Source organism: Lonchura striata, chromosome 4, assembly GCF_046129695.1.
Source record: "Lonchura striata isolate bLonStr1 chromosome 4, bLonStr1.mat, whole genome shotgun sequence".
Lineage (NCBI taxonomy): Eukaryota > Metazoa > Chordata > Aves > Passeriformes > Estrildidae > Lonchura > Lonchura striata.
Window position 1 is genome coordinate 75,843,486 of NC_134606.1, and position 13,003 is coordinate 75,856,488.

At 36.6% G+C, this 13,003-nt stretch overlaps 1 protein-coding gene across 3 annotated transcripts in view; it reads right to left on the reverse strand.

The window, feature by feature from the left end:
• Positions 1–856: 856 nt before the first annotated feature.
• The window catches only part of PCDH10 (protocadherin 10), a 33,150-nt gene continuing 21,003 nt past the window's right edge, over positions 857–13,003 (reverse strand). The window contains exons 5-7 of one of the 3 annotated variants that reach the window (XM_021525918.3): positions 5,922–6,017; positions 3,933–4,007; positions 857–1,651 (exon numbers count right to left, since the gene is read on the reverse strand). In XM_021525918.3, the coding sequence (XP_021381593.1) occupies positions 3,973–4,007; positions 5,922–6,017 (131 nt within the window). In that variant the 3' untranslated portion in view covers positions 857–1,651; positions 3,933–3,972. The remainder of the gene's footprint in view (positions 1,652–3,932; positions 4,008–5,921; positions 6,018–13,003) is intronic. The other 2 variants (XM_021525919.3, XM_021525920.3) reach the window with 2 other exon arrangements.

The following is a 13,003-nucleotide window of genomic DNA, read 5'->3' on the forward strand; positions in this document are numbered from 1 at the left end:
AAAAAAATCACAGCACAAAAAAAAAAAAAAAAGAAAAAATTTTACTAGATTTTTACATTTAGTAAATGGTACTTAAACTCCATGGACATGAAAGCAGTTTTAAACTTTACCTTTGAAATTTTACTTTTTTTCAATATTTCATAGAAAAGAAACGCTCTAAGATACTGTTTCAGACCACAGAATTATTACAGAACATAAAGATTATATGCAAGGGCTTAATCCTTTTCCCAACAAAGATGTTGGCCAACACCATTTTTACTCCAGTGGAACAGGGGTCAGCTGAGATTGTGCCATGTTCCTAATTGGAAATCTCCTTTGTGATAAAAGAGTCTGGCATATGCTTTGCCTTTGTAATTTGAATTCTATCAACAACTATTCCTAGCCACAAGAGAAATATTTTTAGGCAATATATTTGTATAGTTTCACAAAACTATGTTAAAGAGAGATGTGTGGGTGTTTGTGTGTGTGTGTATGTATTTATGTATGTATGTATACATATTTATGAGCTTGGGATGATTTTCTTAAAATACTTAACTTCACTTACATTATATCTTACATTGCAAAATGTACAGACACCCAGTGTTCTTTTTAACAACATATACAGGTGAATTTATAGAGCCTTATAAAAGATTTTGTGATTCCAAATTAAAAACCATAGAAACATAATCAAAAGAATGGAGAGTGGTTTATACCTCTGATAGTACATAGCGCTCATTCGGGTCATACTGACAGCTGCATCTTTGGCATTGAAAATTCCTTACAACTTTTTAGACAAAATGTTGTTGCTTACAGCTCTTTTTTTTTTTTTTTTTTTTTAAATTTTAAACAAGAAAAACAGGATCGACCAAAATACGAATTTTGGGGGAGTACTATTAAAGGTTTATTATATTTTTGTTTTTAGCAAGGATAGCTTCGGAACCCTGAATTATCTTCTCGCTTTAGTGTATGGTGTAGACTGTATGAATCCATTTAAAAATCAACTAAGTTGTACCACGTTTTTCGGAAAATTATATATAATATAATATATATATATTTTTATATTTATTTAGAAGCTTTGAAATAGTACAGTAAACACTTTGCAACACGGTGTATAAACTACAGAAATGTCTTTGATAATTTTGTGGGTCTTCAGATTAACAACATTTTTATGACCCACAGGTGAAAAGAACATGATCACAATCTCTCTTGTAAAGTTGGAATAGTTTGGGGAACACTTGATCACACAAAAATAATATAAAACAGTCAAGTTTAAAACAGTGATATTGCATTTATAATGCACATCTCTTTTATCTGGACGATTGGCTTTTTGTGGTGAATATAAACATCTAAAGGGCTCAGTGACATTTTGGAGAGAGAAAGATATATAGTGCTGTAAACAGGCACACACTGATCAGAGAGGCAAGAGCAGCTGCCTCTGAAGTTTCTACAGTTCTACACATTTCAACTCATTTCTCAGGCCTGCTGAGAGCAATTAGGTCCTATTGTTGGCCAGGATGTCTCCAACAGCACACAAATCCTTCAGTTACACAGAACTGGATGGCCAAGATAATGAAGTTGAAAGCTGATGCTTTTTGTTGGTCGACTTTCTTTTGTGCAAATCATGCTGCTTCAGGTAAGTCCTGTAGAAGTGACTAGCATATCCTTTTCCGTGCTGCAGGAAAGAAAGAAAGACACTTCTGAGAGGAACAAAAATTAGAAAAAAAAAAAAAAAAATCAGTCTCCAACAGTTCTTAGGTTTAGGATTTCTTAGGGTGTAGAGAAACAATCAAAACTTATCACAGGCTGACGCTGGAAATTCTCGTTATGGCAAACAGTTTAATGTTTATTCACTTTTCAGAGAAAGCCTCTTTTTGAGGCCTGATAGCCTGAATACCAAATTTCATAGGCTGTTTTAGTATTCTGTCTAACATGTCATGGCAAATATTCCAATGTGCCTGTACAGATTCAGTATAAGGATAAGGCAAATATTCAGACTTACTGGCAAAGTATTACTGAAATTTCACAGGTTAATTTTCCCCTAGTTGGGCTTTTTTTTTTTGAAGCAAGATCTAGAATTTCCCCTAAAATTCAGAAGCAGATTTTCCTTTCTCTTTCAAAGTGAACCATTATCCTCATCACTAAATGACCCTTCAGTCTGGTTTGACAGATGAAAAAAAATATGGTGCATTAGTGCTATAATTCAAATTTCAGCATTTACTGTCAGGCTGAAAATTAACTCCTGTTACACAGATGAAGAAGGTCAATGCATTAGCAAAGCCATATCCTAATCCACCAGCTGCAGGAGCTGTATTACCTCAAGACTCTGGCTAATTTAACTGTAATTGGGAGCAAAAGTAACAAATTATTTGTACCAGCATTCAGGAAGACCCCAGGTTAAATTCTGATCTCAAGCACACATTAAAACAATGAACTTACTCACTTGCTCAAGTCTTATAATTAGCATCAGTATAATTCTTATCTGGTAAAATTTATCATGATAAAATCAGGTGTTACCTTAGCCCCAAATCAACTAAATCCCTACCTGCAAATCAGTCTGCTTCCCTGCATGAAGCTTTACAAGTGAAAAAAAAAGGAATCTTAACTTTTGAACGAATTTTTGAATCGTGTACAGGTTGATGCTTGCACAAACACATCCAGTCTCCGTTCCATTTAACATAAATATATACATCAGCCATACTTATTTCCTAGATGTATATTCACTAGTAAAGGTATGAAATCTGGGTGCTGTATCACAAGTTAGATTTCTTACAGGAAAATGTTACTCTGGGTGTTGGATGTTTGTCTAATCTAGCCTGCCTATGCTACAGGGTGCACACAGAAAAATGTGAAAAACATTTCTCTATGAGCTATCTGTTCAACATAGAGAAAATTGCCAGATGTGTTGTTAAAAATAAAACATCTAATAGATGAGGTTTTCAATGTTGCTGCAGCAGATTAGTAGCAGAATTAGAAAGAATTTTTAAAAGCTTCTGCAAGATGTTTTTTAAACAATGTTTTGAAGAATAATGAGATCAGAACCGTCATGATGTTTTGATGCAGTGCATGATCAGATTAATCTTTTAAAGTATGGGGTTTTTTTAACATTACACGAAACAATAATTCCAATAATGGTAGTAAAAATAACAAAACTTATACTGGATCTTTGAAACTTTTTTTTCCCAAAGTTCAGTCATAATTTCGGTTCTTTTTTAAATATTTAGGCATAGTTGTCTAGATTGGTGTCTGCCACTGAGGAACTCGTGCTGCACTACAGGCACAGTAGGATTTTTGTGGGAGAAAGATAAACAGAGATGCAGCTGGGGGAATCATGCTTTTCCAGCACCACTGTCCCACTCCTGTCTGCCACAGTGCCTTGGTGGGACTGAGCGGCACCATCTTCCAGATAATGCAGGCACTGAGGTACTGGCTGTGTCTGGCCTTTTGCCATGTACACTGATGGATTTTGGAATTTTTAATCTCCAGTTAACATGCTCATATTACAAAACAATCAAGCCCTTTTATAGCAATAACTAAATATTATGCATTAAAGTTGCAGAACTACAGCAACTCTCCCCACCTACAAAAATTGTTGCACCAAATCTTAAAATATCCTCTGCCAACACTAAAAAGCATTGGATTTTAAAAGCAACTTTTGTGCTCCATGTTTGTCTGGCTTTTTTTCTGGTTCTGCACAGAAGTTTATGTGCAAGCAGATCCCTCCATGTCTATCCCAGTTTCCGTCTTTTTACAGATGGGGAATATAAATCAGAGAGGTTAAATGGAAAGGAGGATGGACTCAACTTAAAAAAGAGAGCAATGAAAGTTCTGACATCTGTTTCCAGTTCTCTGTGTGTGCATGCATGTGTGTTCATAAATAAGCTTTTAAATAACAAACACTAAGCCTCTCTGTATCACAATTTCTCCATCTGTAAAATGGGAATAATATTGCTTACCTATCTCCTAGAGGTGCAGGAAGGTTTAAATCACTATTCTTTATAATCCACTTTGAGATCCAGAGATGGCAAGTGCTATAGAAATGGAAGTATCAGAGTCAGTGTAAGAGCTGGAACAAGAACACCATAATTTCTGGTGCCTAATATCTCCTCTGAGATCACAGCTCTCTCTTTCATCCCTATTTTATCATCTGTTCCAAACTCTCAAACTAGTACACAGGGAACCTTCTAGTCTGTGTGAGTATGGGTAGTCAGAAAAAAAGCTTTGATCACAAGCAGTTCTATAATTCTGATAATGTAATTAGACTAACTGTACATATATTCTAATATTATTTGAGGTGAACAAGATGATTAAAGATTCACAAGCATTACAATTAAAATTCTTGGGGTACAAGATTTGTGCTGTATCAATCCTTCCTGGAACAACAAAGATTTTGAGCATTACAGTAAGACTACTTAATGCATACAATTTATATGGAATAAAGTAAATAAAATAAAATAAAATTTAAAAAATTAAAGTAATAAAATAAGAACTGGCAAAAATACATTAAGATTCATTTGTTGCTCAATACACCCTAATAAGCCTCCCATCCACAGTGAGCTAATTCTGTGTAGACTGATAAGAGAAGATACGTAAAGACACCAGTGGTAGTTGAAGAGAAAAAGAAACTAAAAAAACTAACACAAGATACAGGAAAGAAAAAGTAAAGTATGCAGCAATTATTCCTAGTTCATGGATCAGAAATGAACATAAAATACTCTTTAATAAATCTTCCTTTCACCTAGCTGCAAATTATCCTATTGCACCCAAACTTGATGTTGGATTTCTACTTTACAGCTGTGAGTACAGGCAGGAGCATTTCCTCTTGTGGAAAAGCCCAGAAGGGATTGCTGTGCTTGGAACACCTTCAAACTCTCTGAATCAGATTTTGCTCCTGCTCAGCAGTGGCAGCTAATCTAAAGGGGACAGAGAAAGGGCTCAGTGCTTCTCCCCACAGCTGGCAACCCGAACAGCGAAAAAACCCCACACTATAACCCCATCCTACACCTTTTATAAGCACTGTCACTTTCCCTCTGGACTAAATTTAAGAGCTCCATAAGCTCTTGCAGCATTACTTCTGCTCTTAACAGAACAACTGCTGAGTCCCCCTAGAAATGCCAACAGCCTAAAGATCCAAAGGAGCTGCTAGACGATAAAATTTCTAAAGAATATAAAATACCAGGCCTGCTGCTGCTGTTACAGATATACTCCTGATCCCCCTGCACTTAGGAGAAAGATGACCTAAACCCCTTTCTTTTCAATCAAAAAAACCCTGCCACTGCAGAGCAAGGGTAAAGCCACTCTGCACACTCTTATCTTGTTTCAGAGCTACATTCCTTTAGCTCAGACAGCATCCAAGCAATATTTGCCTTCACACAGGCTTTCCCACTGGGCTTTTGTGCAGCACTGAACTCTGCCATCTCCCTGGACAAGCTGTGTGCTCCCCAGGCCACCCAGACCCAGCCTTCCCCACAGAGCAAATGATGCAGGAGCACAGGATGCTGCAACTCCCTGCAGCTCATCCAGAAACAGCCCAGCTATTCTGGCTCCACCTGCAGTGAGCAGTAATTTAAAATAGACTTAATTACCTCCTATGCATTATGGCAGGGTTGGTTTTAAATCTGCACTGGTAATTTTACCTGTCCTTTATATTTTAATGGTTTGCCTCACAGTCTGTATGTTAACATGTTATGAAACATGGCTCTTCACCGAGTCCCATCAGCTTCACCAGGGCCAGAAAATTTAAATTCTGGTGACCAACCAACCAGACTGCAAGTTCAGCACCCCTGCTCCAACTCTGCCCAAGCTAGTAGAGAAGCAGACCTAAGAAGTGATGGGATGCATTCTGTCAGGAATAACCTGGCTGTTCCAGTCAGCTCAGCAGCTCAGGGACCAGTTTTTGGGAAGAGGGAATGGGAATGCAGAGTAAACTACCATAGCTGCCTCACCCTTCGTAGTGCTGCATCCAGGTAAAGGGTGAGACACACGGCTGGGGCTGGGGCTGGGGGATGGAGGATGGGCATTACTCTGCTGCCACCCATGTTCTGTGGATAAAAAAGCATTCCAGTCACTGCAAGTGTCAATTCAGTATATTTTGCAATCCATAAAGTCTTTTTTTTTTCCTTTTTATTACTTAAAGAAGTTTGCTAAAGCATTGCTAATAATATTTTATAAATATTCCATTAATGCCATTATAAAAAAAGAGTGTCTTATCCAGGCCAATAAACTTTGGTACACAAATATTAAAATAATATTTTACTAATACATCTTTTCCTCATGAATTAGTTTAAGGGGAACTTTTTTCTCTTTCTTTCAAGGCTTTAGTGCAGAGATTTTATTCTTCAAATCTATATATTCTGCAGAGAACTCTTGGGTAAAACACCTTGCATTCCAGATGCCCATGTTTAATTTTACAGAATTAATGTGGGCTTTTAACTCTGCATTATATCAAATAGTTTAGGGAAAAAAAAAAAAAGGAAGATGGAACATACTTACTTTTGCACTTGAAAATATAGATAAATAATTAAATAAGATCAAATCTCCCCTGATTCCAGTGAGTGATCACTGATTGTGTGCTTTAGGAGTCACTAAAGGTGTCAGGTGACAATGAGACATTCTGCCTGTGGAATTCTGGCAAGGCAGGAGAAACCCCAGGGTAGAATATTCCCCCAATAACAATCTGGCACTCAGTGTGGTGAAATGTTCCTTCTGGCCTCTACAAAATCCGAGGTATAAATATTGTTTGTAAAATAAATTCCGACTGATGGGTACAATTACCCAGATTTCATGTGAAACAAGAAAGCCAATTGTGAGCACTGGGTCTTCAGGCTGTGAATAAATTAAGAGTAGGCCAAAATGCAAAAGTTTTTATTGCTGCACTGGAAGTCTTCTGGAAACAGGCTTGATTTTAGCTAAATAAAAAATCTCCACAGGCCATTAAAACCTTTCCTTCATTTGAGAGTATATATTTACTTCTGGAACAAATACGATTATGCAAAAAACCTTTCAAAAAAAGGTTCAAAAAAAACACCCTATTTTTTGTTCAAAAAAACACCTATGTAACCATGTATATTGTGCTTTTCTTTCTCATTTCATTGAGTGCATGCATTTCCATGTCTATGTTCATTTAGATCAGTTCAAGAAAGAAGGATTCTCAGCCATGCCAAAATCTGACAGTGCTGGATGGGTACTGCACTGACCACAATGCATTAAACCTGACAAGCAGTGCTACCTGCTCCAGGAAAAGGGGGTGGAAGGTTTGTCCTTTGCACTTCAGCACAGAACTGCCACTTTTCAGATTTAAACATCATGTTCCAGACCAACAGCAGATTATCATTATTTTTAGAAAAAACATTTTTGACCAAATTGCTGACTTACACTTTATATTGCCACTTCTTTTAGCTTTGAGATTGGAAAATACATACATAAATGGTATTTAGGTATTTTCAATATTTGGAACATGCAACTATTTTGATATGGCAAGTGAGATGCCTGACGCAAATGCTGACACACATGACAGCCACTGAAATAATATTTCTCTGGTGCTACAGGGTGCTCTGAGATTTCTTTGCTACCTGGACTTTGCTAATCCTCTGGAAAAGAAAACAAAAGCAAAAAAAAAAAAAAGCTTTTCAGTTCTTAAGAACAACTACTTAATTCCCAGTTCATTTAAGCAGTGACCTCAATCAACATGTGCTTTACATCGAGCACATGACTAAGAAGGATTGACTTTTGAATCAAGCCCTGGATTTTGTCATCAATGTTCTGTTGCACACAAGATACTTTCATGTGCATTTGATTTTATGTTCTAAATGCAGAGAAGTCTTCTTTTCCACCCCCAGCAACAGCCAGTGGCATAGTCGATGTCAGATTTGATTTATCTCTGGTTCTGATTATTTACTACCAAAACAATGTTTTTTACTTACTACAACTCAGCAGAGAAAAGTACTAAGCTGTATTCTATAATGGACCATAAAAACACAAAAGACCATTTTCCCCACAAGATACAGGGGGAATAGAGCTTCTTTGTCTTTCTGTACTATTATAGCCACATTATCTACCTGAAAAGACTAAATATAATACATGACATCACCATTAAAGTCAGAGAACCACAGAATATTTAAATTTGCAAGCATTCTTATAAATATGCACTGTGTTAAGGCCTATTAAATAACTCCCAAATTACTCCTGATGTATGTCAAACCTACAGGACATATTCCCTAAGCATATTTCCAAATTCCTTGTCAACAACTTATTCTAATTGCACACAAGTTGTAGCACCAATTCACATTCTTTGCAACTCAATATAAGCTAATAATTCTGGTATCATCCTTAGTAAAACTCCTATTTTATTCCTTTCTTTATTTTTTTAAATAAAAATTGCTTATGTGTTTGTATGCAACAGTAATTTATTCTCCTCAATCTTATTTTCTTTTCTCTGTATTTGTTTTTATTGTTTTTCAAAATTGCATTCTTCCAAAATCTGCAGTACACATTTCTTTCAGCTAACAAGCCTGAAAATGAACATTTCAGTTTGAGGGTTAACCAATGCAGAACACACTAAAGGCCAGCTACAGTGTGACTTAAAATTTTCAGAGCCCTGGGGAGAAGAGGAGGGATATGAACCATTCCTCCTAAATTGCTCATAAGTGCCTCAGCTCCCTATAGATTCCAGGGAGAAGCAGACATGTAGATCACCATTTGGTGGCCTTCAGAGGTGTCTAAATTATTCATGTAGGGTTTGGCTTGAAATAATTAAATTTACTTGTTCTTACATGAGGTAACATGCATTACAGCATTGCATCAGCAGCACACTATGAATTCCTACCCAATTTATCTTTGCCATGATGTTTTTTCCAATGCTGCTCTCTCCTAGCAGGGATTAGCTGGCATTAGGAGCTGACAAGTGTGTCCCCATTCTTTTTCTCAATGTTTTATTCTCTGTTTCTAAAGCACACTGCTTGTCATGAGCAGCACACACTCTGATTTCAGGAAGCCTTTCCCAGTTTACCAAGATAACACACTCAAGGGTATCAAAGGCTTCTCACAAGCCTTTCAAAACTCCTCTTTTTCAAAATCACATATTGGCTTGTTTCTACCCATGAATGATGTGTGCCCATCACCATTCTCTGGCACTTAAGACTACCAGAATGGAATGATTTATGCCCACATTATTAAAATTCCTCAGCCATACCAAGCAATCCATGAGGGCCACAGCATATGAACATATTCAATCTGCTCTCAGGAGTGGTCCCTGGCACCATGTCCCAGACTTTTTTGGGAAAAAAGCTGCTTGACACAGGCTAAAGGCAGGCCAGGGACTGTGAGAGTACAGACCACGACATTCCAGTGGTGGAAAGGATCCTGTTTAATTCATCAGAGTAGCCATAAAGGAGCGTGGAAGCACAAAACACACGGTCCTTTATCTCAAGTGGAGCAGAAAAAAGTTATTGCTGCATCTCATTTGTGAGGTAGAACTTTTCTAGATCTCAGTTCCTATCAATACGCACAGCCGTGTGCAGCTCTGTTCAATTGTCACCTAAATTCCAATTGAGCAGAGATGGATGTTAAATTAAAACCCAAACAGTCAACTAAAAAAAGCCACAAAGTGACAGAATTTTACTCTGACAAAAGATGAATTCACACTATCAGCATCGATAAAATTCCTTATGAATAAAGAAAGGTTGTGTTCAAGCAGTTTCATAATGGATCTTTTGCTGTGATGCTGAAGGTGAAAGAGATAAAGTCAGAAGACTCAGCTCACTTGCAAAACCAGGAATCTGTCATCCCTGTACTTCTTTGGGAGGATCTAAATGCATCCTTTATTTTCCCTTCCTACACCACGTTAGTTCTGATGACCTGTAAAAATGTCATGCAGAATAACACCCTTTACCCATATGAAATAGGTTCATGCGTATGCAAGAAATGTATATTTGCTCTTGCAACTCATACAAGCATGTGATTCTCAGGCAGAATCTAGGAACCAAGTTCTGAAAATTTGCTTCTCCTTGTCCACTGTATTTTCTTCAACCAATAAAGACCATTATCCTAAAAAAGAAAGAAATCAAATTACCTCAGAAGAGTTTGGATTTTCAGTGAATCCACATCAGATTTAGTTCTTCCAACAGGTATTGAAGGTAGGTCTTAAGTATTAAAGTTAAAAATAATATTCTTATTGTATCTCCTACTTCCTCTCCAAAAAGGTACCCAATACCTAATTTTTTCACTTTTCTGACCTCGCCATTTACTATGTTTCTAAAACAAATATATTCACAGCTACTTCCCAGCAGCAGTCATCAGACTACTAGCATGGAAATGTGGATTCTCAGTGGTTAATGCACAAATAAAGCTGTTTACAGGCTTTGCCAGACAAACAGCAACACCGATCCCTACAGCGTGCTTGTCCAAACGTGAGAAACAGATGCACTTCCCTACCTCACTGTGCTCTTCAAATGGTTTTCCCTATTTTTCCCACTCAGGTCAAGGTAAGAAAAAGTGAGAAAAATAAAGGAAACCCTCTAAAAATTAAAGCAGTGGAAATGACAGTGGAAAATCAGTTATTGTGTACAGCAAAAACCCAAAACAAGTATAATTGCTTGTGCTCTGCAGGCCAAGGAGTTCCTTGGGCATGCAGAGAGAAAAAGATTTGCTGCACATGGACCCAGGGTCAGGCACACATTCAATTCTCCAGCCCCTGACTGTCACAGCAAGGAGGTTTTGTACATTGAAGAACAGCATTTATTTATAATGAACAGAATTTTGCCTATCAAAAATAAATAACTTCAGTGCCTTTGAAAATTTTAACTGCAAACATCTCCGTGCTTCCCAGAGGGACTCGTGTCCCTCAGTGGCTAAATTACTTTTGTCACAGTATAAGATTTAAGATGATGGTGCAAGAGGCATTTTGGAATTTTAAACCAGCATAGCACACTAATCTTAAAAATTTTTCTAAAGTTTCAAGCAATCTTCCTGCTAAGTTTTCTGGTCTTCTTCCTACTCCACTGGTAAGAACACAGAAAATGGTACCTCATCATTTAAAAAGACAAATCTTCACAGATGGCATATGCACAGCACACATAAGCACTGCCAAAATTGACCTAAATGAATAACTATAGCAGCAGTCTGAGATAGCAAAGATACAGGAGACTTCTATGCATTCCAGTCAGAACTGGCAAATACAGATTTTACAGCCATTAGAGGAAAAGCAGCAGTTGAAATTCTGTATTTTTAAGACTAATTAAAAGTATAATTTTCTTTCAAATAAAATTCACTAATTTTTTTAACTTTTTAAATTATTGTCCTGCACTGCAGCTGGAAAGAGCTCTAGAGCTATCTAAGATAAAAGATATTATGTAAAGCCAAAGACGGGCACAATTTTTAATCAGTGTTTTGTACAGAGCTGGGTACTGTTAATTTTTTTTCCAAGACCACAGTTAACACAAACAGAATGAAGCAAATATTATTTAATAGCTATAAGCTGTGCTTTAGAATTAAAAGAAGAATGCATATTTCACTTTCTTATATTCATTCTTTCCATAAAAATTGATTAAAATAATGTAATTTATGGGCTTCATTGGGCTACAGCCAAGTTACCTTTGCTTATTTATATATTCCTTTCTAATCTGGCATTCTGTACTATCCATTTCCTTTCTATTGCTGCAATAATGCTCTGTAAGTGTTCTTCCCCTTGAGCAGGAGCTGCAAGAGGAATACATTCCAAAGGAGAACGTAAACCAGTCGTGAGTGCAAGATAAAAACACCTTTCAGATGTTATGCAATAAACACTGAACACTTGAATCATCAGAGGTGGTTTACTCAAGATCATAAAGAACCTACTATCATGAGTAAAAGTACATCAGAGTCTTGCTCTCCTTCCATTATATTTTAATTAGCATGCATGCTTAAGTTTTATCTCAGGTGTAGGAGGTTTCTTGTGAGATTTATTTACCTAACAGATTTATCTGAAGTGGCAAACTTGAGATACAAGGAAATAAATCTCAGCATTCCAAACACAGAAAAGATGGGAATGCTCTACCAGACTTTTTTTAGAAAAGGACAAATTCCCCATTAGGTTCCTTGGCATTATTACATGGTGGCCTCTCAGCTCATCTTCAGTTTCTGCTGAGCAATTCTGCACGTGCAAAGCCATTCTCATCTGTGCAGAAATCAGAGCTGGGGCCTGAATATAAGTCAGGATCTTCACTGTGGCAGGACAGCCACACAGTTTTAATTATCTTTTTGACCACAAAACTGTGCTATTCACAAAGGAACAACTTTTTTACTGTGTACATATAACTTGTTTATTCATGCCAATAAAAATCTGGTTTCAGCATAACTTTTTTTAATCCAGCATTATTATGTTTCCTTCTTAGACCAAGAACTGCAATATGCACAAGCAATTTACTGCAGCTAATTTCTTCGGTTTTACTTCTGTGACTTTTTACTTCAAGTGGGTGCAAAAATCACAAATTGAATTTAAAAACTCTTAATGAAGGGATCAGACAGCTCACAAATTTATACCTGATCTGTATTAGAGATCACGTAGGCTAATTCTAAAAGCAAAAATGCAGGCAGGCCTCATTTTTTAAAATTAATCAAGTGTCCCATTCAAAAAAGCTGTTATTGATGTTTATGTAAATGAAATACTATTATGTCCATCACAGCTGTGATGAAACAACCCAAATGATTTCCAGAAATGAACTAAACAAATAAAAAATGAAAGAAAATTCTTCTTCCATCATATTGACTGTACCAAACTGTAATTTCTTTCTCTTTTTTTTTTTTGAAAGTTGTTTCAAGACAGTGAAGACTTCTTGCTTAAAACATCTTTTCAAATATTTATGTTAAACATCAGCAGAAAATGTTGTGCTACAAATCCTGCCATACAGAATTGGGCCTTTATGATCCCAACTAGATCAAAATACACAGTAAATATTTACATGCACTTTTTTATTCCTTTGAAAAATAATCAAAGGATTATGAGGCAGTTCTTGTCCTGGTATAAATACATGGAACATTTTTCTCCTCTAGG